General features: G+C 40.2%; 1 protein-coding gene across 3 annotated transcripts in view; it reads left to right on the plus strand.

Annotated features, from left to right (window-relative positions):
• Positions 1–5,897: 5,897 nt before the first annotated feature.
• Positions 5,898–27,425, plus strand: part of ANXA7 (annexin A7) — a 38,076-nt gene continuing 16,548 nt past the window's right edge. The window contains exons 1-6 of one of the 3 annotated variants that reach the window (XR_012133177.1): positions 5,898–6,016; positions 14,673–14,727; positions 16,464–16,668; positions 17,260–17,361; positions 17,927–17,991; positions 18,416–18,481. Coding sequence is in view for 2 of the 3 variants with exons in the window: in XM_017663025.3 (XP_017518514.1) it covers positions 14,674–14,727; positions 16,464–16,668; positions 17,260–17,361; positions 17,927–17,991; positions 18,416–18,481 (492 nt within the window). In the remaining variant the exon portion in view is untranslated. The remainder of the gene's footprint in view (positions 6,017–14,672; positions 14,728–16,463; positions 16,669–17,259; positions 17,362–17,926; positions 17,992–18,415; positions 18,482–27,425) is intronic. The other 2 variants (XM_017663025.3, XM_017663026.3) reach the window with 2 other exon arrangements.

Here is a 27,425-nt window from a genome sequence, read left to right on the forward strand (position 1 = left end):
TAGATTGGAACCAGATTATAGAAGGACCATAAACTGGTCAGCTTTAGATTTATATAGATCTGAGTATGAATCCTGGGACAGCCACCAAATATTTTGTGCCCATGGGAAAGCTAAACTTCTCTAAGTGTCCTTGATATACGCACCTGTAAAATGGGGATAATGCCTAGTACCTAGAATAGTAATAGGTACCTAGTACATATTAATATTAAGAGTTAAATGAGAATGTTTGCAAGTTGAAGGACTCACATCCCAATTTCAAAACTTACTATAAAGCAATAGTAATCAAGGCAATGTGGTACTGGCATAGGATAGATATATAGATCAATGAAATAGAATTAAGACTCAAAGAATAAATCCTTATATTATGCTCAGTTGCTTTTGGGGTGCTAACCAATTAAATGGAAAAAGAATCGACTTTTCAACAAATAAAAATTAGCTCAAAATGGATCAAAGACATAAAGAGATAAAATTTTACAAATCTTAAAAGAAAATATAGGGGTAAATCTTCATGATGTTGGATGGAGCAATGGTTTCTTAGATATTACACCAAAAGCTTAAGCATCCAAAATAAAAAAATAAGACTTTATCAAAATTTAAACTTTGTCCTTCAAAGAACACCATTAAGGAAGCAAAAAGAATGTGAGAAAAATTCATAAATCATGTATCTGATAAGGGATGGGTATCCAGAATATTATGTAAGGAACTCTAACAACTCAATAATAAAAGGACAAATAACCCAATTTAAAAATGGGCAAATGATCTGAATAGATGTTTCCTCAAAGAAGATACACAAGTGATCAATAAGTACATGAAAAATGCTCAACAAGTTTAGTCATCAGTAAATAAACATCAAAACCATAATGAAATAGCATTTCACTCACTAGGATGATGATGATGAAAAAGATAATAACAAGTGGTAACTGAAGATGTAGAGAAATTAACACTCATACAGTGCTGGTGGGGATGTTAAATGATGCAGCCATTTTGGAAAACAGTCTGGCAGTTCCTCAAGGAGTTAAACATTGAGTTACCATTCGATCCAGCAATTCTCTCCTCAGTATGTATCCATGAGAAATGAAAACATATGTACAAAAATGTTGACAGCAGCATTATTCATAATAGCTGAAATGTAAGAACAACCGAAATGTTCATCAACTTATGAATAGATAAAACATGGTTTATCCATGTAATGAAATATTTGGCCATAAAAGGTATGAACTATTGATTCATGCTACATCATGGATGAACCTTGAAGCATGTTCATCCACGCTCAGGTTAAGTGAAAGAAGCCAGTCATACTGTATGAGAACATTTATATAAAATGTTCAGATGGGAAAATCTTTGAAGACAGAAAGTAGATAAGTGGCAGCATAGGGATGAGTAGGATGAGGACATTGGGGGTGATGGCTAAAGGTTACAGGATTTATTTTGGGGGTGATAATAAATGTTCTAAAATTGTGATGGTAGAACTGTGAATATATTAAAAACTATTGAATTATATACTTTACATGAATGAATTGTATTTCTACAAAGCCATTATGAAACAAAAATGTTTTTAATCTTAGATAATACAAAAATGAGAATATTTATTAAATGAATAACACAATGCCTAGTATATAATACGTACTTAATAAATGGTAGCTATTATTATGTAACACTTTGAATTTTACTCAGTAACAGAAACACATGGCCGGAAAGCAGGAGTGACATGGAAGATACATGAGGAAAATCACCACCAAATTTAAATTGAACTGGCTTTACTGTCTAAGATGATTTGACAGTGGAAGAACCAGTGGGATGCCATTGTCATGGTTCAGATGAGATAATGTAGGTGTTGGCAAAGGTGATAGTAGTGGGCATGTTAAGGATAAGGTAACTTCTAGCTGTGAGAAATAGGTAGATAGTGACATTTTATAAATAGAACACATTAAAATCTGTGGGGTTTGGTTACTGATTGTGATGGATGAAGTGTGATATGTCTATTGGAGTTTAATCAGAAGGCAGAAACCACACAGTAACAAGTGACACAAAAATTTCCAACTTAAGAGTAGTGGTGAGAGTATATAAAAGTCTAAATGCCTAGCTGCATGCTAAGTGCTGAAGGTTCTAAGATGGCTTCTGCCCTTAAAGTGTATACAGCTTAACAGAAGATTGCATAAGGAAGGGCAGTATAATAGAGTTGTATTTTCTAAAGTCAGCAAATGAAGTGAAAATGTATCTTCAAAACCAAATTGAAAGTCCCTTAGGAGAGCACTGTATTGGATTCCAGCATACCCTCCTCTCAAGTGGTCTGTCAGAGTTAGTTTTTGTCCAGTATTGGAAGCAAATCTCTGTTTGATGAAATAATTAGCTTGGGTTTTAGGGGCCCTGCTGTAGTCAAGCAAATATTCATTGAACATTTATTACTAGGCTGTAGAGATATCCCTGTTCTCAAGGAACTTGCATTTTAGTGGGAGAGACAAACAGTAAACACACAGAATTTCAGATGCTTTTAAATGCTATACAAAAATTAAGTAGGGTAATGAGTGTGTATAACTGGTGGTAGTATTGGTAGCAGTGGCAGCTACCAAGGCCACAGTGTTCATGGGATACCTACCTCTCTGAGAAGACGGATGTTATTTGAGATGATATACATAGTGCAGAACATTCCAAGTAGAAGCAATAAATGCAAAGATCCTGAGAATCTCTGGTGTGTTTGGGCACAAGCTTGGTTTGTTTGGACTGAAGGCCACTTTGATCAAAGTTTAGTAATTGAGAAAGAAAGTGAAGAGGGATGAGAGGGAAGAGAGTACGTAGGAGCCAGATTATATAGGGCCTAATAGACCATGGCCAGGAGTTCAGATTTTATTCTGGTTCCAGTGGGAAGCTACTGGAGGAGTTTAACTGAGGCAATGACATGACCCAATTTATTCTTTAGAAAGATCATTCTAACTCAGAGTTTCGGAACCTCAGCACTATTGACATTTTGGGCTGAATAATTCTTTGTTGTAGAGGCTGTCCAGTGCATTGTAGAATGTTCTGTAACACCCTTGGCCTCTGCCCATTAGATAGCACCCATCCCCTAAGTTGTGACAACCCAAAATGTATCTAGACGTTGCCAAAAGTCCCCTGGGGGTCAAAATTACTGCCCTAACTGTACACAAAGTATGTGTGTTTAAACACTAGGTTCTGATACAATGCAATGTTCACATTAGGAGAAGCATAATGGCTCCTTAACATGAACTGAGGAGTGTATGATAACCTTCAGAGTTGTTTTGCTAAGTTTACATGTTTAATGCAGGTAAGTTAAATGCTCATGTGCTATGACTCCGCTGTTAAATGTGCCACAGTATACATCTATAAAAGGTCTAGTTGGGTGCTAAAAGGGAGAGATTAAGGCTACCCAAGAGAAGGTAAGGAAAAGGAGAAGATCAGGAAAAGTTTACTGAAGCAGGAAGGAGATGGGCTATCTTTGAATTGAGGCTCAATAGATGAATAATTGTTAAAGGTGGGCAGTGCTTTCTAGTCAGAGGAAGCATAAGGAAAGGGCCTCTGATCCTGGAGGGCCTTGTGTGTCAGGAAAGAATGACAAGTTGAAAGGATGAAGTAGGAGTCTAGTGGTAGTATGTGAACAGGCTATTGGATATTTGGGGCTTTATCTCAGGAAAGTGGATTAAAAATAGGATTGGAAAACACCCTCTTCAGGTCATAGTTAAGGCAGAGAGAGGGGTGGGGATGAAATCATCAAGGGTGCTATGTGAAGAGTAAATAGAGAGTTCTTAGGGAATGCTTACATTCTGGAGGTCTTTGGGGACAGATTGGATGTAAAGGCCTGTTGTTTGAAAAATAGACAGACTGTTTAGTAGCTGGGGAATGAATGCTGGATACCCAAAGTGTTAGGCAGTTTTTGTTTAAATTTGGTGGTGACTTCCCTCATGTATCTTCCACGTCACTCCTGCCTTGTGGCCATGTAAATCTTGCTCTTCCTCCTTAAAATTTAATTCACTGTATCCCACCTCTGTGAGGAAGCATTTGGGCAGAAAAGCATGTAGAGTATTAGGTTGATGGCTCTCAAACTTCATGCTACAGAACCATCTGGAAGACTTATTAGAACATTGCTGGACAGCAAAGGAAACCGTCAACAAAGTGAAAAGGCAATGTACTGAGAAGATATTTGCAAAATGATGTACCCAGTAAGGGGCTAATATCCAAAATATATAAAGAACTCATGTAACTCAACAACAAAAAACCCCATTCTGATTAAAAAATGGGCAGAGAACCTGAATAGACATTTTTCCAAAGATGACATACAGATGGCCAACAGGCACATGAAAAGGTGCTCAACATCACTAATCATCAGGAAAATGCAAGTCAAAACCAAAGTGAGGTATCATCTCACACCAGTCAGAGTGCCTACCATCCAAAAGACAAGAAATAGCAAGTGATGAAGATTTAGAGAAAAGAGAACCATTGGTGCACTGTTGGTGGGAATGTAAATGGAGCAGCCACTATGGAAAACAGTATGGAGATATCTCAAAAAACCAAAAATAGAAATGCCATATGACCCAGTAATTCTACTTCTCGTAATTTACCCAAAGGAAAGATAATCACTAATTCCAAAAGATAATATGCTCTCCTATGTTTACTGCAGCATCATTTACAATAGCCAAGCTATGGAAGCAACCTAAGTGTCCATTGATGGATGAATGGAAAAAGATGTGGTGTGTATATATATATATATATACACACCATAAAAAATACATGTATTTATATAGACATAAAAAAGAATGATATTTTGCCATTTGTGACAACATGAATGGGCCTACAGGGTATTATGTGAAATAAGCCAGGCAGAGAGAGAAAAATACCATATGATTTCACTTGTGGAACCTGTAAAACAAAACAGACTCAACAGACAAAATAGAAATAGGTGCATAAACATGGAGAACAGACTGGTTGCCGTAGGGGTGAGGGATGGGAGGATGAGTGAAATAGATGAAGGAAATTAAGAGGCACAAACATCCAACTGTTAAGATAAATTAGTCATGGGGATAAAAATACCGCATAGGAATTGTCAGTAATATTGTATGTTGACAGACGACAACTGCAGTTATGGTGAGCATTTGGTAATGTATATAATTGTCAAATCACTGTGCTGTACACCTAAAACCAATATAACATTGTTTATCAAGTATATTTTAATTAAAAGAAAACATTGCTGGGTTCTACCCCTAGAGTTTGAACAGGTCTAAGGTGGAGCCCATGAATTTACATTTCTACCAAGTTTGTAGGTGATGATGCTACGAAAGGTATGGGGACCACATTTTGAGAAACTCTGAAAGGTAACTGGGGGTTTTTGCTCTGGGATACAAACTTTCTTCATGAGCTTGATATTGGCCTGGGTGCTTGAAATTGCTTCAGATATTTAATGCTAATGTGTGTCAGATGTTAGGGCTCTAGTGTGAGGGGAACCTAGAATCACCTAACAACCTCCGTCAGGAGTGGTTTTCATTAGTGTATCTCGAGTTCCGACTGTCTAGGATCCTCAGTAAATAATTCAGTTCATAGGGAGCTAATACAAGACACCATACTTGTCCTTATTAGATACCAGGGAAGACCGCATATGAAAGGCGGAGAGGCTGCACTCGGCCTCTCACTTGCAGTCTTTCTCTGCCACCCACCACTGAGGGGCCCCTCGGCATCCTCAGAACTGCGGCGACTTCCCAAGTGACTCGACGCACTCCAAACGGGATTGGGGTACAGTCCTTGGGCCCGAGCAATGTGATTAAACCGGTTGGCCCACTCGAAGGGAGCTTTTTCTCGCAGGTGGAGCTTCAGCGGCGAGGGCGGAGGGAAGATCCGAGGCGGGTCCCGTGGGCCTCCGCGCCGGGCCGCCCCTCCCGCCGCAGGGGCGTTCCCACGGTCGCTGCCCGCCTCCGGGCTCGGCGGCGCCCCCACGCCCCGCCCTCCCCGGCCCGCCCCCGGCTCCATCTTGCCGGCGACCGGGTTGGGCTGTGACGCCGCTTCCGCGGGGCAGGTGAGGAACGGCTCCCCCTACCCTTCCCGTCCCCCGTTCCCCTGGGTCACCTTGTCCCACCCGCGCTGTGGCCCGCCGTCCGGAAAGTGGCGGTGCCCTGCGTGTGTTCCCGCGTCACGGGCCATGAGGAGCCTCTGGGCCTCCCGGGCGGCGGCGTCTCGGCTGTGGGCGTCCGGAGACCGTGCTGCCCGGCGGGGGCGTTTGGGCGGAGGCGCCTTGGGGTGGGATAGGGGAGGCGGCCCGCCGGCGGCCGAGCGGGAATACGGGAAGTCGTTGGCCGGGCCTCGGGGCCACTCGGCTGTAAGGAAGTCAGAGAGAGCAGACAGGTGGACCAGATGGAGGGACTGAGGCCAAAGGATGGCCCTGCTGAAGCGACCTCGGGGAGCGCTGAGTACGGAAACAGCGAGCAGCATCGAAAGCGAAGTCTGGCTGGTGACTAGACTTTAAAGAGAAACAGCAAATTTAGAGACACTTGGGAAATTTGTACTGTGTTTAGTGAACTCTAGGACAATGCGTAAGCCTGAAAATGTACATTGGCTCAGGTTTATAATTCTTGGAAACTGTTCTAGGAGAAAGCATTCTAGATTTGATCCCTGTTCCCTGAACAGCAGCAAACGTATGCTGTTGGCCAAGGGGGATGGCTGATGTCTACCATAAAGTGACAAACGAAAACAAGCCGTCCAACTACCTGCCTTTTTAAACTCCCTAGTTTCTGGCAGCTGACAGGGAGTTGATCTGATAAAGTAACTGTCCTAATTAGGTAATGACTGTAGCGAGTTATCTCTCAGTCAGGGACAAGTTTCAAGCCCTAGATGTACTGGTAGAAGAGATGATTTTGGCCACTACAAACTTAAGCCATTTTTCAGTCCTCACTGGGGGTGGCTGCCTACATGGTCCATGCATAGGCTAGCCATGCCTCCAGTTCTTCACCTAAGGACCCTTGCTGACTGTTTTAAATGGTTCTTGCCTACCAAGAGGTAGGTTTTAGAGACTTGTAGTATCTGCTAGTGTCTATTTTCATTCACCTTTCCTGTTTTATATTTGTTTCATAAATTTGCAACAGCTGACTCTAGTGTTCCTGGGCTTCATGCCATCTTGAAACTCCCATAGTGAGACCCACCCCTTTTAGTAGCTGACTCACTGGGTGGAGGTGGTTTGGAGAACCAAGAAAAGATTTTCTAGTCTTTTAAAAGTAGTTGCTAATAGAGAATGTTAAAAAAAAAAATAAAAGCTCTGGTTCACCAATATGATTCTTATTATTCTTTGGGCAAAATTGAGTAACTTGTTGGTTCATCCTGGGGTTTGCTTAGCTTTCTAGAAAAGCTTTGTAAGTCTGCCTTTTGAGGAGATGATAACAGGCACAACTCCAAAAGGGCTAAAGGAACACTGAAAAGGAAGTCTCTGCCCCAGCTCTCCTCCCCAGAGGCAGCCACTGTTTTCTACTCCCTTGAGTATATTTTCAGGAATAGTCTTGACATATGCAAGCAAATGTATTTTTTACACATGGTTCAAAATTATGCAGTTGTTCACCTTTTTTTCCATATTGATGGTTTCATAAGAATTTTTAAAAAGTGCCCATTTTTAATAGCCATATAACTTCATTTTTTTAAGTTGAAGTATCATTGATATGTAATCTTATATTGGTTTCAAGTATGCAACACAGTGTGGTTCAGCTGTTACCCATATTATTAAATCCTCACCCCAACTGGTGTAGTTACTATCTGTCAACATAGGAAGAATGTATAACACTTCATTTTATGGCTATCCATAATCTATTTCACCCATCCCTTATTGAAGGACTTTTAGATTGTTTTTAACCTCTTTCTATTACAAAACCTCTTTGTATTACAAACCTCTTTCCATTACAGATATTATTTCTGTAGAATAGACTTGTATATACATAATTTTGCATATGTGCAAGTGTTTCTATAAAGTGTATCCCTGGAAGTGAAATTGTGTTCTAGTCCTTCACGCAATTACATCCTTCAAAATGTACCCAAATTCACTTTCTTAAAATTGATTTAAGTTTTCTCATATGCACATAGTCTGTACTCTCATATGCACATAGTCTGTACTTCGTTTTTATTTGTTTTGAAACTCTTGTTGACATAATTCTTGTAGGCCCCTAAGGGAAGATATGGTAGGTAGGTAAAGATAAAAATACAGTAGCTAAAGAATGCAGAAATAGGACTTGTCGCTCGAACAGTTACTGAGATTTAGAAATTTAAATTGTGTCTTAGGTACTGTAATTACTTGCTGCCTTTAAAATTATTGTTCATTTTTCTCATTAATTATTTTCAGATTTTTTTTCCCTTTCTTTTGACCCTGACCTCTTTGGTCCTTGGCCCATCAGACTGTTCTTAGATGCTTTTGTCCTTTCTTTACTCCTCTGCCAACCAGGCTTAGTGAAGAAAGCAAAAAATGATCTAGCCTGTTCTGTTTGTACATCCAGGTCTTTTGATCCCAAATGACTATTTTAGAATTAACTGGATCAGTTTTCTTATCTTACTATCTTTCTTATTAACTTAAAACTTTGACTCAGTATATGCCCGTTCATTCTCACTTCAGCAAGTTTTTAGCTTTTATTCTGTGCTTATCCTGTCAAAAAGGACACAGTTTATTTCCTCATTTTTCTATACTGTGCACTCAAAAGGTGGGATACTTTTTTCCCCATCTTCTATCAGTACCTAGGACACTACTTAATTGCATAATGGGCTTTTGTAATTGTTAAATTGATTTGTTTAGGATCTTGATATAAAAGAAATACAGATCATTTACAGCTGCACTGGAGGGATGAGCCAAAACACATACTGAAAAATTTAGCAAATTAGGTGTTAGATCCAGAAATACCAAGATATTCTGATACCAAAATATGATTCATAGACCAGCAGCATTAATATCACCTGGAAACTTAGTTGGAAACAGAGACTCTCAGGCTTTGTCTCAGAGCTGTTGAATCACAGTGCATTTTAACAAGGACTCTGCATGATTCATATATGAGAGTTGAAGAAGTACTGTTTCATATAGTACATTGTTCAAAGTAGGGAAAGAGAAGATTTGAGCTGATGCATCAGGAGAGGTGAGAGGGCCTAGGCTTGAGGACTGTCAGTTCATGGTAACAGTGGCTTAAGCCTGGTTATGTTGGTAATAATTCAAGCCGTAGAGATTCCTATTGGGGATTAGGGGATGGTAACAGGCAAATTGAATAGATAAATGAAGCCAGTGCTAAAGAGACCTGAATGTCAGGCTGATGAATTTTCATTTGATACTCTGGCAGTAGTCATTGGGAGATTTTGACCTGAAGAGTAATATGCTGAAAGAGTCGCATTTTAGGAAGGTTCATCTAGTGATGGTGCCCAGGAAAGTTTAAAGTGTGAGATTATAAGCAAGGATATGAATGGAGAAATAGTTTTAATAAAATAGGCATCAAACGATAAAAACCTTGCCTAGGATATGGCAATAAGAATAGAAATGACAGGTAGAATAGGAGAGGCATTTCAAAGGAAGCAGAGAAAAGTAGTGGTACCATTGACAGATAGGGGATCTTAAGAGAGATCTGGTGGGGAGTGATGAGTATTTCACACCAATACTGAAGGCCTTCTATCTGGCTTCTGTCTTACTCTGCCCCTTCTCAGTCTGTTCTGATGATTTTCCATCTTAAAGTTGTATCCCACCTTTTGCCTTGCACATGACATTGCCCTACTTCCCTGCCAAAATGTCTGGCACCTTTTAAAACCTAGTTTAAATCTTTGATTCATTTAGTCTCCAATCTAAGTTCAGATGCTAAATAATTATTGACTTTATATAGATATACTTGCCAGGTATGTTATATCCAATCACTAGTAGTTTTTTAGATTTGATCAGGCTATGAAGAGTATTCTTTTGAATGTTTTTTCTCTTATTTGTTGTTTTAGGTTAGTAGCATTTTCTTGAGTTGTTATCTGGTTCACACTAGCTGCATTTGTTTTACATGAGCTATCTTTAAATTTTTTTGGTTTTAATATAGAAAAATTTAAACATGCCATAGTGGACAACAGAGTGTAATAAATCCACATGCACACATCTGGCATAAACAGTTATCAACTCATGGCTGATGTAGTTTCATCTGTACTCCCACACTATTGCTTCATATTATTTTGAAGTGATTCCCAGACATCATATCATTTTATCTGTAAATATTCAGTGTGTATTTCTAAAAGATATGGATGCTTTATGAAAATCAGAATACCATTATCACACCTAAAAGTATAGTAATTTCTTAACACCATCAGATGTCCAGGTTATTGTTTGTGTTTACAAATAAAAATGAGCTCCTTTTGAAAAAATTAGCTTTTAGACTCTCATGCAGACTGTAATTCCCAAAAGATATTACCAATGTTGTTTGCTGATCAGAATACTATCATATTTTGATCACCATATATTATCACACAATAATCATGTACAAGTGTGTCTTTAATCCCAGTCTACCATCCAAGTAATTTCCTTTTGTCAACATTCAGAGAAAGTACACTAATCTTTTTTTTTTCATTTTATTTTATTTTATTTTTTTGCTATCATTAATGTACAATTACATGAACAACATTATGGTTACTAGACTCTCCCCATTATCAAGTCCCCCCCCACATACCCCATTACAGTCCCTGTCCATCAGTGTAGTAAGATGCTGTAGAATTACTACTTGTCTTCTCTGTACTATACCGCCTTCTCTGTGCCCCCCTCCTACATTATGAAAGCACACTAATCTTAAAATTAGTCTAAGTAATAAAATTGGGAAGATAAATCTGCTAAATGTATTAGGAAATATTGGCAAAATATGTAGAGAGGTATTTGCACCAAATGAACATAGGCTATTTGCTGCACTGTAAAAGACTGGAAACAAATGTATGCTATTAATTAAACTGGTACCTCCACACAGTGGAGTATAGTGCAGTTCTTAAAAAGAATAAAGGCTATTTATATACTGCTATGGGTAGTCTCTGTAATCCTAGAAAAAAGTCAAGTGATGAAACAGTGTATATAATGGCTACATTTTGTGTAAGAGAAAAGTGGGGATATAAATATACACAGATCAACAGTTATATTCAGAAAAACTATAAAGATAATGGTTACATATAGAAGAAGGGAAGGGGCAGAGCTAGAAGCTAATATCTTTCTGGACATGTCTTGTTTTATAGATTTGACCTTGGGCCAAGAAAATGTTTTACGAAATTATAAAACAAAACTAAATAATAAATTTTTTAAATAACCCTTAAAAATCAAAATGAAACAAATGGACCAAATATGTATCGAATTGGTAGCATAACTACACAGGAATTATTTTAAATGTCATTAAAATACAGTAATTTGACCATGTACTCATGGTGGGATATATCCCAGTATAGCGCTCTGAATGTTTACCCCCCAAAATTAATATGTGAAATCCTAACTCTCAAAGATGATAGAATTAGGAGATGGGGCCTTTAGTAAGTGCTAAGGTCAGGAAGGTGGAGCCTTCATGAATGAGATTAAACCCTTTAAAAAGAGGTTCCAGAGGGATCTTTTCCCTTTCTGCCATGTGAGGACACAGGAAGGAGGCACCTGCTATGAACCAGGAAGACAGCCCTCATCAGAATATTCAACCATGCTGGCACCTTGATCTTGAACTTCCCAGCCTCCAGAAGTGTGAGCAATAAATTTCTGTTGCTTATAAGTTGTCCAGTTTATGATATTTTATTATAGCAGCCTGTATAGACTAAGGTACCCAGGGACAAAAAAGTAATTTTTAATCATTTTTAGTAATCATGTTATTAGTAACATAGAGGTATTTACATTAATTTCATTAATTTCCTGTGGCTGCTCTAACAGAATAACACAAACTTGATGGCTTAAAACAATAAATTTATTCTTTCATAGTTCTGGAGGCCAGAAGTACAAAATCAGTGTCACTGGGCTGAAACCAAGGTGTTGACAGAGTTGTACTCTCTGGAAGGCTCTACGTGAGAATCTGTGCCTTTCCTCTTCTAGTTTCTGGTGGCTACCAGCATTCTCCGATATCTGCCTCCATGGCAACATTGCCTTCTTCTCTTCTTCTAAATCTTCCTTTCTCTCCCTTTTATAAGGATACATATGATTGCTTTGGGGGCCTACCTGGATAATTTAAAATAATTTCTCAGCTTAAGATCCATAACTTAATCACATCATTTTTGCAAGCTAAGTTAATATGCACAGGTTCTAGGGATTAGGATGTGGGTATCTATTGGAAGGCCATTTTTCAGACTCCTGCAGTGTTATTATTCTGAAACTGATAAATACAGTAGGTATAAAAAAGTAATTATATTAATGTCATTAAGAACTAAGAATTTCAGTGTAAGGGAAAATACATGTAAATATGAAATCATATCAGTTCAATAAAACTGTAATACTAATTTTGAATTGGAAATGTCAATATGAATATGTTTTCTTTAAAGAAGAAAATAGTATTATTGGCTTTGTCCCACATTGAAAAGGCCTGGAAATAATCAACTAATAACAGTGAACACTCTAGTACCCAGGTTGTAGTTTCTAATAATCCATCATTTTCCAGTAGTAGTGACCAGGGCTCTTTGGAGAATAGACTGATTTCAGGCCTGGTGCAAAATAAGTACAGATGATTCTGAAATACCTTGTCATGTTAAATGGCAGGAAAATTATCCAAGATGGCTGAGATTGTATCAAAATAACTCATCAAAAAATAAAAGGAGGTGGGAGAAATTGAGCATTAATAATAATAACTGCAATGGATTGAAATATATCAAATGTATTTAAGTTCTTGAATCCATGTTGATACTTCAAAAAAATTCATTAGTCATCTTGTATGCTGTGGAAGCTATAATTTTGAAAACTGATAAATGAAGAGAACAAAAACATTGTCTCTTTCCTATAGTTGTAGACTATACTTCAGGAAAAATCATATAGTTGATTAGGGGAAGTTTCTCAAAAAGAATTCCAGACATTAAATGAGGAAAGAATGATAGAATTAGATTAGGTATTTATCATCAGCCACAAAGAAAGAGAAACAGCTGATCATTATGTGTTTCCTAGTGGAAGTACACAAAACACCTGTTGAATATTCTTGCCTAAAAATTAACCTGAGTCTGGTTAAGCATCTAGAGATGACTACTGATTTATAGGAAAAATACTTTAAAAATGTTAATGGAGAATCAGCTAGCAAAATACAGATTCTGGAGGATTTCAGAACAAGCTGCCAGGTTTAACAAATAAACTACAAAGAAAAAAATGAGAGAGGGAAGGCTAATAGACTAAAAGAGACTTAAAAGACACATAAACCTGTAGGAATGTATAGACCTGTTTGTATACTGATTTGAACCACCAAACTATAAAAAATACTTCGAGACAGTTGAGGAAATTTGAACACTGGATATTTGACGATAGGAAACTGTTAAATTTTTAAGGCATGGTATTTGTAAACAGCTATGGCTTAAGAGAGTCCTTGTCTTTTTATAGATAATGTATTGAAGGTAGTTATGAGTGAAAGGATATGATGTCTGGGAATTTGCTTTAAGATGATCTAGGTAAGGGTGGTGGCTGGGGTACAAATGAAATAAGATTAACCATGTACTTGATAATTGTTAAAACTGGGCATGAAGATTACATGGATCTTCATTATATTTGGTTGAACCACAAGAAATTTTTTTGTATGTCATAAACAGTTGGATTTCAGTAATGCCATGTAGTTCAATCTAATACTATTTTACTTTTAAATGTTTGAAATTTTCTATAGTAAATAAACAAGTCCAAAATAAAACAGCAAAAATATTTAAAATATAATTGGAAATTTTAACACTGACATGTTGTTGTTATGGTTATCTTTTTAAAACAACTGTTAATTTTTAAAAATTATGTTTTTAGAGCTGTAAATTGAAGTATATATAGGTTAAAATGATAGAATGTCTGAGATTAGCTTTAGAATAATCCAGTGGAGTGGTGGTGAGTATAGAAAAAACAAGATAGCTGTAAATTGGTATTTATTGCCTCTGGGTGATGAGTCCATGGGGTTTCTTACACTATTACCCTGACTTTTGAGAAAGTTTGAAATTTTCCATAATCAGAAGTTTATAAAAAGCAACCAAGTCAGGGTTTAATCCAGTATATGTGATTGCAGAATGTTCACTTTTAGGCATTATGCCTTTCCCATAATGTAGTTATATCACCATACAAGGGGATTATTGTGGTACCTGGAAAGCATCTATTTTAATATTTTTATATTCATTTTAATGTTATCTTCTCTTTGCGGTAAGAAGCTATTGCACGTTTTCCATTTATGAAAGTGATATAAGCAAACTTTTAAAATAGGTTTAAGTGAAAAATTAATTGACCTAAAGAAAACTATTCCATAAATAATAGTACTGGTAGTATTCAGACAAGGCAAAAATTTTATGGCATGAGGAAAATGAAGTTGGAACATTTACTACGCTATGCTGACTACCTTGATACCAATGGTAAAATGGTGAAATGAAGAAGCATTTTATATGCTTTGATTATACCCATAATACCCACATTTGAATGCCTGACAGACTCTTTTGAAAGAATGTGTATTTTGCATAAAATCCTATGACAATATGCATCTTCAAAGGCTTTAATTAGAAATTACAGAGGACATTTTTTATTGTTGTTACAGAATGTCGTATCCAGGCTATCCCCCGACAGGCTATCCACCTTTCCCTGGATATCCTGTAAGTATTGCCACTTAGAATGCTTAAATAGCTCATATCCTTGGAACAGGTGTTGTATAGGACTAGCTCATGACAGATCTTACAAATATGCTGGAGCAGGGATCATAAACTGAAATGCCCAGAGATACTGAGTAGAATAAGTGAGCCAAGGCAGGTGTTGTGGGGGAACTAAAGAGGGCACTTGCTTCACCTATGGAAAGGCAGCAGCTACTCAGGCTTTAGCCCAGTGTGGCATGCAGGGAGGCAGACCCAGTGTTGCTAGATATTCCATTTCTTCAAGTAAAACTAAGAAATCTGGATTTTATTTGAAATTTAGATTTTTTTAAATTGAGAAATTAGTTTTTTTAAATGTTAAGTGCTATATGAGCCAATAAAACGTGCATGTAAGCTAAACCCATCCCATGAGTCACTGGTTTTTAACATTTGTGTTAGAAGATTTAAAACAGTTAAGAAGGGCTTGACTCCAAGATAAGAAATTGCAGTGGATTAGAGGGCTCCGGATTTGTAGTTCTGAGTCTTTTAATATTTGGAGTACATTTTATAAATGGCTACCAAGTTCTGCCTTGTTGATGTTTATTGTACTCTGAAGACCAGGCTCAACAGGCATGACTGAGAATTATGCATTTCAGTTTTTTAGTCATAAGTATGCTGGGTTTCTTTCTAATTCTTGAAGAAAAGAAAGAGGTGCCTGTATGGATTAATGATAACACATGTATCCTTATGTAAGGTGAGTATATAGTTCTCCTGAGTTTATGATAGGAGAGATGAGAATTATCAATATGTTCTCAGGTCCCTATGTACTAAACTGCTCTGGCAACCATTTCAGTCAATGTAAGCTAACTGCTGAAACAGACAACCCCAAGATCCTAATGACTTAACACAATTAAAACTTGTTTCTTGCTTACTTTGATGTCCTGAAAGTCAGTGGCTGGGATAGCAGGCAGGAGGGGCAGGGCGGGGTGCTGAGGAGGCTGTAGTCTTTCAGGTTCCCAGGCTCCTTCCATTCACTGACTTTACCCATCATCTTGTATCTTGGATTCTTCCACTGGATCCTCTGCTCTCGCTGGCAGATGAAGTTGAAGAGAGAGCGTAGAGGACTGGACAGGAAGATTTGAGGGGCCAGTGTGGAAGTGGTGTACATTACTTCTGTTCACATTCATTCACCAGTATTCAGTTATATGGTCCTATTTAACTGTATGGGGGACTGAGGAAAAATGCACTGTAGTTTTTTAGCCAAGGGAGAAAGTTAATGACCACGTAACAATCTCTTCCACACTTGACATTGTCTAGTCTGAACTAAAGTCTGGAATATCACACCCTAGGTGTGACACCTTTTTATTTCAATTATGCAGCAGGTCCAGATATGTTGTAAGAGAATGAATTCCTCTCTTTAGGGTAGAGAGGAGGCTCTTCCTCATATTTCCAGGTGCTAGGAAAATGAAGGCACTAATGAGCTTTGTTAGTTGTTCCTGAAGGCTTGATGTTTGGACAGAGCCTGGTTCTTTAGAGAAAATAGAGAAACAGACCTTTCTTCCCAGACACAGGTAGAATTAAGTGTAATTGTCCTGACAAACTAGGATACTGATAGACCAGTGTAAGACATCAAGACTTCTAATTTGACTTTTAGAATGTAAAAGAACAAGTCAGACTTTAACAGTTATGTCTGTTTCTCTTTTTTTAGATGAATCATATTTCCGTATGATCCCACTCATTTCAAAATTGTTTTGGTTTTTCAGCCTGCAGGTCAAGAGTCATCTTTTCCCCCTGTGGGTCAGTATCCTTATCCTAGTGGCTTTCCTCCAATGGGAGGAGGTGCCTACCCATCAGCACCAAGTAGTGGCTATCCAGGGGCTGGAGGCTACTCTACCCCTGGAGGTTATCCAGCCCCTGGAGGCTATCCTGGTGCCCCACAGCCAGGAGGAGCACCATCCTATCCCGGAGGTGAGTTATAGGTCATGGAATTGGTGAAGATTTGGGATCACTGTAACACTTTTTCATTCTCTCCTTTATCTTCTTCATTCCTGCTTGTTTTTTATGGGTCAGAGTTTCTCTTAGCCTTCTCTCTGCCTTGGATAGTAAGAACCTAGCTGGCAGGATATAAGGGTAAAGGTTCCCAGGAAACATGAAAACTGGGAGCAGTCTCAAAAATTCTGTTGTGAAAAGAATTAGAATAAATCTCATGGTAATAAAGGGCCAATATTTAAGAGTTTGCTTGATTATTTGTAATCATAAGAACTGATTAAGATATTTTAATTAGCATAATTATGACCAATAGAACAGCTTTGCCCAAAGGTAAAACAACTTAGCACTCTTGTATTGTCAGTTAGTAAGGCAGATGGATAAAGTAAAATTTTTTTACTCTATTTTTTAATTGGGAAGGAATTGGTGAGAAGTTGGATTTATACCAAAAGGGACTGCTGTTACAGCATTAATAAACTTTTTTTGCTGTTAATAGTAGGTATTTTTCTATAGTTTTCTCTTTTGAAAACTGTTCATTATAGTTTTATTTGTTCTTTTTTCTTGTCCCTCCAGGCCAAGGATTTGGAGCCCTGCCAGGTGGAGCAGGCTTTTCTGGCTATCCACAGCCACCCTCACAGTCTTATGGTGGTGGTCCAGGACAGGTCCCACTACCTGGTAGGTACCAGCTGTTCAGAAAAAAACAATAGCATGATATTTTGAATTTTTCAGTTGCCATTGAGAGAACTTTATGTTTTGGATAGTCTTTAGTAATTTGTACTAAGTACTTCTATAAATAATTTAAATATATGGTTTAATGAAATGTATTAATTTAATGGAAAGCTTCATCAGTAAGATGGAAATGAGGACTCACTTTTTCAATTAAAAAAAATCTGTGCCAAAGCAAAAAAACAAAACCTTCAGGAACCTCTTTGCTCTTTCCTATACCACAAATGAAGCAACCCCCAGAACTATGTCCTGACATCCTTTCCAGATGGAATCAAAATTTAATCTGGTTCAAGTGTTTTTAAAAAAATGTATTATTTGTTAGGAAATTATGTAGGACAAGGAATATTTTTAAAGGTTTTTATAACCAGTTTCAATAAATCATAATATTAAAAAATTATCTTAATGAATAATGTAGTGTGAATATTCTCATATGTTTTCATATTCATTATAATCAGCATTGTTTTGAAAAGTTAAATCATATAAGACCTGTTTGCTATATTTTTTTAACATGTAGGTGGCTTTCCTGGAGGACAGATGCCTTCTCAGTATCCTGGAGGACAAGCTCCTTACCCTAGTCAGGTATTTTTGCTTCTACCTTCTAAAGTTAGTCTGGGTAACTGGATAATGCCAAAGAAGGTCACCGCTCCTTTGTGGGCATCAAAGGTTTCCTCGAAGCAGAGGACATAGTCTGTAACAGTCACTTAAGGCTTCAGCCTTTGCTTCTGATAGACTCCATGCTCTCTTCTGTCCATCTGCTTTAACTAGTGTCCTGATGACTTTGATAAGACAAGTATAGGTCTCTTCTCAGGGTGATGATACTCATAATTTTTCATAGAGATTAATGGGAACTCTTGGGATTGTTTTTAGTTGTTTTTCCTTTTACCTCACAGGTAGTTAGAACTATGAACTTGGGTGACTGGGTGATTAGTATTTCTGGTAGTATTTTGTGAAGTGTGATTTTGTTTTCCATTTTACCTTTATAACTTTCCACTCTTCTTTTCAGATCAATACAGAATCCTTTCCTTCCTATCCTGTTTTCTCCCCTGTTTCTTTGGATTATAGCAATGAAGTGAGTAAGGTTTTCTAATGTTCACTAATCACTAGGTCCCCTATATGTGTGTTCATTTGTTTCTGATTCTTTTGTATTTATCTCTTACTGCTTCCTTGATGGCTCACCTATATCTGTTGTATCTTTATGTCCCTGTAATTCTTGGCAGGGCTTGAAGCATAGTAGCCAATTAATGTCTGTTGAATTGATTTCTGAATAGCCCTGGAAGGTCTCCCGTATGTCATCAAATCATGGCCCCATCTCTGTGTAGCTCCTTATTTAATATTAAGTTTCATTTGTTAATTGCCTTTTTAATCCTCTTGTATCCCTTGCCAAGCTACTAGGAACAAAGTAGTATACTTTCTGTAACTCCAGGGGAAAAATATGTTCCTGGCCAGGGGCAAATAACCTTTGAAGCCGAAATCAGTCAAAGGGAGAAATAAAGTGGGAGGAACCCATGTATTGCTTACAGTCATCCACTCCTGTCCACCCATGTCTTTCATGACCTGGCTATAAAAAGAGACCCCAACCAACTTCACTGGTCCAGATATGCCCTCGCTCTCCCTTGTAATCACCTATTGATAAGAAGATGGATTACTTCTCTCCACCCCTTGGAAACACCTGTTGATACGGAGATGCACTAAGACCAGGTGAGAGATTCTGGAAACATTGCAGTTTTACCCATAGGCCCCCCCTCCAGAAATCTTGCCTCACAATCTGCTTGCTCCCCATCTTCTGCAATGGCCCCAATGAGAAAACTGGAGCACTGTAACCAGGTTAATAACATACAATGACAATAGCAATAAATCATCATAATCCTCTAGCCAGGGGATTCAGCTAGGTTCAAAGTCCTGTGCAGATTAAGTCCATAGCTCGCCCATTCCATAGGTGCCAGTAGCTGAACAGGAGGGAGTTCAGAGCAATCACGTGGCAGCTGCAGCCAGGGGGTGGGTCCAGGCAACAGAGACTGTAGAAGAAAATCACCTTAAGGGCGATAAGATACATGTTTTAATGACACCAACATAGGCAAATCTTGTCCATCAGGTAGAATGCATGCAAGAGAGTGGTCCTATGATAGGACACTGGCAGGAATGGGATCTCGTCCTTGTCTAGTATACCAGACCTTCACCCCCCCTCCCTGAGGGAGTTACAGATGGGTCAATATATAGGACTATGGGAGGTACATATACTGGCCATAAACATAAAACAAAACTTACCAGTAAGATGCTCTTACCTCCTGGACGTTTTGGGTACACTACTGTGATCTTTGAAAGCCATTCTGCTCTTACTCCAGGAACATATAGGAGGCCAGCTTCCAGGCCTTGTCCCCAAGGTGCCAGAAGGGCCAGCCATCACTGGTTCATGTGTCAAAATGTCCAGGGCCACATCCACACAACAGAGTCTCCAGGGCTTAATGCAGTTGGGGCTGGCAGCAGGATGTTGCTCTGATGAAGCCATATCCTGGCTTCAATAACTCCTGTTTGGTTTGCACATACAGTTGTATAGGAGAGGCAGCAAGGTGTGTTAGGATATCCACAGGGCTTAAGGCTCTTTTTTGGGGCTTCTCATTCAAATGCCATAGCACTATCCATAAGTGAACTGACCAGCCCCATAGACTATTGGTGTCTGACTTCAGGCCAGATTTTAACAAACCTTTGTACCTCTCTATCATTCCTGCCCCAGTAGGGTTATATGGTACATGAAACTTCCACTTTAATCCTAATTGCCGTACCCGTTCTTATAACGCATGTCCAGTGAAGTGTGTTCCTTGATTGCTCTCAGTCACCTGCAGCCAGCCACAGGCTGTAAAGAGACGCTATAGGCCCCTTTTGGTTGATTGCTGACCTGTACAACGTGCAGGAAAAGCAGTCAACAGGTCAGTAGCTGTGTCCACACAAGTCATGGCATACCAATATCCTTCTGATATGGGCAGTGGCCCAGTATAGTCTATCTGCCACCTGACAAGGGGTATCAGCGCCTTTACTATTGTCCCATGTTGCTGCAGGACTCGGTGTAAGTCCCTCCTAGAGCACATAAGGCACTCCTCCCAGGTTCTGCTTACTTCTTCAAAGGTCAACGACAAACCCCACAGATGGGCTACAGCCCACATTGTCTTTTGCCCTGTGTGCAGCAAGTGCTAATATACCCATTGAGCTACATCAGAGGCAGGATTTCCTTCTAGCCAACATACCTGGGCCAATGTGTCTGTTTCATCATTCTCTGGGGATGCCAAAGGCAAATGGCCAGTCACATGATATACAGTAACTGTCTTAGTCTGCCTAGAGGCCCCTAGGTCTTGCCACATCTCTTGCCCCCAAAGGGGCCAGTGACCAACCATCCAGTTGGCATGGTACCATATCAACAGCCACAGGGTCAAAGTCCAGTAGACAGCCCAGCTGTCAGTGCAGACGACTATAGGGGAGGGCTCCTGGGTTATCACTGTCTGCACCTCAGCCCATTGGCTGTTCTTCCCCTCTCTGTCCTGCATCCATATTGTCTCAGACTTAGGAAAAAAAGTCACAGCCCTCCACTTTGGGGGCTGCCCATGACTGGAGCCTTCTGTATACCAAGCATCTTCAGGTATAGGGGCTTTTCCCTCCTGATAAGAACTCTCGGGTACCAATGGCTCAAAAGCAATTTCTTCCTGCTTTCCACTGGTGTATGTCATTGGCCCCCATTAGTGCTGGAGTTCTCCACTTAAGGGGCTAGTAGAGGGCACTACACTGCTGTAAATATGCGCCTCATTTGACCAGTGTAGGTGTCTGTGCCATGCCGCTCCATGGCCTTTGGGTCCAGTCTCACACATATCCTGTGATGGGGTACGTTGTTATTACCTTGGTTGGAGCTGTTCCACTGATGGGCTCCGTAGCCAGCAAGGTATGGTACTTGGCAGCCAGTTGCTTCTCTATCAAGCTGTACCAGACCTCTGCTCCTTTCCACAGTTGTGACCAGATCCAATAGGTTAGTGGGTCCATTCAAGCTGCTGCCAAAGGCCCTTTCCCTAAACATCTTCAGTCATGTGAGCATCTAGCCAACAATGTCTTGATAAGTTCATTACACTCAAGGCCTATATGGCCTTGATTGATTGCTTAGCAGCAGTAAAAGCAGCTGCACATGTTTCATCCCAGTCATACCTGATGTCCTTTCATACCAACCAGTATAAGGGTCTCAGAATTTGTGCCAAGTGCAGGATAAACACTCTGCAGTAGCCCAAAAGACCCCAAGACCCTGGTAATAGCCACAGTGACAGAGGTAGGGAAAGCCTGGACCTTGTCTATGACTGCTTCTGGGATAACTTTAGTTTTACCCGACATACAACCCCCAAGAATTTTCCTGATAAACCAGGTCACTGAACCTTAGTGCTGTTTTCAGCCCATCCTTTCTCCTGTAGATGTTGCAGCAGTCTAGGAGTTGCCCCTTCTAAATCTGCAAGAGAATCAGACATGAGCATAATAACATCAGTGTAGTGATACAGCTGCATTTTTTGCGATTTCTTCTGTGTGGGCAAATCCTAGGCTACAGGTCTGTGACAAATAGTGGGACTGTGGAGGTATCCCTGTGGAAGGACAGGAATGTCCATTGCCAGCCTTCCCGTGTGAAGGCAAACTGTTCCTGACTTTCCTTTGCTATGTCAGTAGAGAAGAAAGCATTAGCAAAGTCCACAACATAATGATACATCCCTAGTTCATGACTGAGGGTGTCCATAAGGGCTGCTATAGAGGTGACAGCAGCATGCAGAGGGGGTGTGACTTTGTTCAGTTCCCTGTAATCCATGGTCATACACCAGGAGCGTCGTCTGGCTTTTTCAGTGGCCACACAAGGGAATTAAAAGGACTGTGAGTGGGCTTTATGATGCCCACCTCCAACTCCTGTAAAGGTTCTCAATTTCCTTGTGTCCCCCAGGCAATTTATACTGTTTAGTATTTGTCATGTGCCAAGGTACAGGCAGAGCTACTGGTGGGTGCTTAGCATGTCCCCTCAGAACTGCCTTTACCACACAGACCCTCAGTCTGAACTTACCTGCAGTGGTCTGTAACAACAGGCCTTGCAGGATATCCACCCTGAAAATATATTCAGGGATGGGAGAAATGTACACAGTATACTCCTTTGAGGGTAAATGCCCTATCCCCAATGGGATTTGGGATTTCTTGGCTCTAATTGCCTTACCCCCATAGCCATCTATCACAGCAGGGGTCCCAGGAAAATGCTCAGGGTTGCCGTAAATCAGAACGTTCAGCATCCGTGTCCACCAGCACCAGGACACATAGTACATTCATGGGGGACCAATGAATTGCTAATTCTAAATGTGGCTTCAGTCCCTACCACGTCCCCCAAGGTGGGGGTCTTGACCCCCCACTCAGTCAGACTACAATGCCGAGTCATCGTCCTGTTGGGGCGAGGGTCCAGACGGAGCCTGAGTACTGTCCCCCAGGAAGTCGTGCAGGAACAAAGGCTGAACATGGGGCTTTGCCTCCAGCTCCCATGTCCTGGACCTCAGTGGCTGGAACTGCTGCTCTGGCTTTAATTGGTGCCACAGTTCTAACAAGATCCTACTGGGCTGCCCATCAATTTTTTCTTTCACTACCCCTGCCTTCATCAAATCAACCCACATCTGGATCCTCAACACCTTCACAGGGCCCTTTGCACCTCTCCTTTTTGTCATAGCCCATACTTCCTTTTGTGCTCTTACTGTTTCAATCTCCCCCAGATTTGCTAAAGTACAAGTAACCTCACTTATGGGTTGCCTTAAGTGGGGGGCAAGAATAGTCACTAGGTATCCAAAGATGGGGAGCTGTATGGAGCACCAGATTTCTTATTCCTACAGTGAACCACCTCTCATTGGGGCCCTGGGGGTCCATATTATAGGTGATATTTTTTTATGCCCAGCTCCCATAACACGTGCTGGAACTCTGCATACATTTTCCAGCTAGTGGGTAAGTATGGTAAGTCACCCTGTTAGGCCAAACTGCCCTGATGGCTGCTGTTAGCCAATCCAGAAGCACCTGATTTCCTGAGATGTGACGGGCACTTTGCAACTACTGCTGGGGAGAAGGGTGAGTCGCCAGGGAAGCCAGTCTTCACATTTCAGAACCCAACATAGCAATGTTTTCCACCCTTACATCCCAAAGACACAAAAGCCATGTAGGCAGAAGTTCTGACGGCTTCTGCTGAAACCAGATGATCATGTCCACCAGCTCATTCTGTGTCTAACGGCAGAGCATGGAGTGCTCCACAACCTGGGGAGCATGCAGTTTTTGTGGTTTTATTTTCTTAATTACAGCTGGGTGGGCCTTTAATTCAGGAGAGGTTGGTGCCTCTGGCGGTGGCCTTGGTAACAGTGGCCGTCGTCCCCCCTCCCTCACAGCCTCTTGCAATGCGGATTCTCCTGCTACTTCCTCCCTTGCTGCTAAGGTATCTTCTAGGAGTGTGATCTGACTTCTCAATAGCTGTCTGTCTTTCTTAAGGGCATTCCATAGGTCATTGTCCAGCTCCTCTGAGTGATGCTGAAGTGTGTCTCTCCTTGATTACCCTTTGCACTATCTCAAGAAACAAACATCCCAGAATCCCAGCTGCAACATAGCCACTCAGGGCCTCTAAGCAGTCTTCTATCTCATGTAGGGCTACTTCCACAGCTTTTAGTGTCTCCATCCTTCTTGGGGATGGCCCACCCATCTAGGAAGTGCTTTACCCTGGACCAATTCCCCACTAGGGGCTTCCCAGTGGAAGCCCCATGGGTAGGGGGCTTGTGGGTGGAGCTGCACCCTTGACCGCTGCTGGAAGTAAGGGTGAGTCATCACTCCCCACCACAGCAGCCACTGGGGCCTCCCCACCATCCACAGGGCATTTCTGAGTATCTTCCCACCATCTCTAGGGGCAGCCCACCCATGCATCACACCCACGAAAACAAGATTTCAGGTTCAGAGGTTCTGCTGACTACCGCCAGGTGTAACTGTGGGGGAATAATATGTTCCCAGCCCAGGGCAAATAACCTTTTGAAATGGAAATCAGTCAAAGGGAGAAATAAAGTGGGAGAAACAGGTGTATTACCTAAAAGCAGTTGTCCACTTCTCACCCATGTCTCCTGCAACCTGGCCACAAAAAAGGGACCCCACCCAACCTCTCTGGTCCAGATGTGCCCTTGTTCCCCCTTGTAATCACCTATTGATATGGACATGAGTACTTCTCTCCACCCCTTGGAAACACCTATTGATATGGAGATGCACTAAGTAAGGCCAGAGGACAGATTCTGGAAATACTGAAATTTTACCCACACTTTTATGTTACCTTTATTTTGGTTTTCTCATTTATTTCCATACTGTCTCTTCATAAAGATCTAGCATTTTGAAGCTTTTTTTCAGGCCAGAGTGGGAAAGGGATTACAGTATTAGAAGAGAAACACTTTAGCCATTTTCTGGCTTACATTACTGCTTTGAGGAATTTGAGCTCCAGAGAGATAGTCCACACAGCAAGAGAAAGAAAAAACAGACTAGATCCTAATCCTAATGATTCCCAGACGAAAGGTCTCCCTATTGTATACTGCTTTGCTGACAGAGTAAATTATTTTCTCCCAAAGCACATGGTAAATTCATCTCAGTTCTTTTTTTTTTAATTTTGGTATCATTAATCTACAATTACATGAGGAATATTATGTTTACTAGACCCCCCCTTCACCAAGTCCCCCCCCGCAAATCCCATTACAGTCACTGTTCATCAGCATAGTAAGACGCTATAGAATCACTACTTGTCTTCTCTGTGTTGCACAGCCCTCCCCGTGCCTCCCCCACATTATACATGGTAATCTTCATGCCTCCTCCCCCCACCTTATCACTTCCTTCTCACCCATCCTCCCCAGTCCCTTTCCCTTTGGTAACGGTAACTGTTAGTCCATTCTTGGGTTCTGTGATTCTGCTGTTGTTTTGTTCCTTCGGTATTTCCTTTGTTCTTATACTTCACATATGAGTGAAATTCTTCGGTACTTGTCTTTCTCTGCCTGGCTTATTTCACTGAGCATAATACCCTCTAGCTACATCCATGTTGTTGCAAATGGTAGGATTTGTTTTCTTCTTATGGCTGAATAATATTCCATTGTGTATATGTACCACATCTTCTTTATCCATTCATCTACTGATGCACACTTAGGTTGCTTCCACTTCTTGGCTATTGTAAATAGTGCTGCGATAAACACAGGGGTGCATCATCTGTCTTTTTCAAACTGGGCTGCTGTATTCTCAGGGTAAATTCCTAGAAGTGGAATTCCTGGGTCAAATGGTATTTCTATTTTGAGCTCCTTGAGGAACCTCCATACTGCTTTCCACAATGGTTGAACTAATTTACATTCCCACCAGCAGTGTAGGAGGGTTCCCCTTTCTCCACAACCTCGCCAACATTTTTTGTTTGGCTTTTGGATGTTGGCGACCCTTACTGGTGTGAGGTAATATTTCATTGTGGTTTTAATTTGCATTTCTCTGATGCTTAGCGATGTGGAGCATCTTTTCATGTGTCTGTTGGTCATCTGAATTTCTTATTTGGGGAAGTGTCTATTCAGCTCCTCTGCCCATTTTTTAATTGGGTTATTTCATTTTTGTTTGTTGAGGTGTGTGAGCTCTTTATATAGTTTGGATGTCAACCCTTTATCGGATCTGTCATTTATGAATATATTCTCCCATACTATAGGATGCCTTCCTGTTCTATTGATGGTGTCCTTTGCTGTACAGAAGCTTTTCAGCTTGATATAGTCCCACTTGTTCATTTTTGCTTTTGTTCCCTTGCCCAGGGAGATATATTCATGAAGAAGTCACTCATGTTTATGTCCAAGAGATTTTTGCCTATGTTTTTTTCTTAGAGTTTTATGGTTTCATGACTTACATTCAGGTCTTTGATCCATTTTGAATTTGCTTTCGTGTATGGGGTTAGACAATGATCCAGTTTCATTCTCTTACATGTAGCTGTCCAGTTTTGCCAACACCAGCTGTTGAAGATGCTGTCATTTCCCCATTGTATGTCCATGGCTCCTTTATTGTATACTAATTGACATATATGTGTAGGTTAATGTCTGGAGTCTCTATTCTGTTCCACTGGTCTGTGGCTCTGTTCTTGTGCCAGTACCAAATTGTCTTGATTACTGTGGCTTTGTAGTAGAGCTTGAAGTTGGGAAGTGAGATCCCCCCCACTTTATTCTTCCATTTCAGGATTGCTTTGGCTATTGGGGGTCTTTGTTGGTTGCATATAAATTTTAGAACTATTTGTTCCAGTTTGTTGAAGATCCTGTTGGTAATTTGATAGGGATTGCATTGAATCTGTAGACTGCTTTAGGCAGGATGGCCATTTTGACAATATTAATTCTTCCTAGCCAAGAGCATGGGTGAGTTTCCATATGTTAGTGTCCTCTTTAATTTCTCTTAAGAGTGTCTTGTACTTTTCAGGGTATGGGTCTTTCACTTCCTTGGTTAGGATTATTCCTAGGTATTTTATTCTTTTTCATGCAATTGTGAATGGAATTGTTTTCCTGATTTCTCTTTCTATTAGTTCATTGTTAGTGTATAGGAAAGCCACAGATTTCTGTATATTAATTTTGTATCCTACAACTTTGCTGAATTCCAATATTAGTTCTAGTAATTTTGGAGTGGAGTCTTTAGGGTTTTTTATGTACAATATCATATCATCTGCAAATAGTGACAGTTTGACTTCTTCTTTACCAATCTGGATTCCTTGTGTTTTTTGTTTTGTCTGAATGCTGTTGCTAGGACCTCCAGTGCTATGTTGAATAACACTGGGGAGAGTGGGCATCCCTCTCTTGTTCCCGATCTTAGAGGAGAAGCTTTTAGCTTTTCGCTGTTAAGTATGATGTTGGCTGTGGGTTTATCATATAACGCCTCTATTATGTTGAGGTACTTGCCCTCTGTACCCATTTTGTTGAGAGTTTTTATCATGAATGGATGTTGAATTTTGTCAAATGCTTTTTCAG

Source organism: Manis javanica, chromosome 7 (genome assembly GCF_040802235.1).
Source record: "Manis javanica isolate MJ-LG chromosome 7, MJ_LKY, whole genome shotgun sequence".
NCBI lineage: Eukaryota > Metazoa > Chordata > Mammalia > Pholidota > Manidae > Manis > Manis javanica.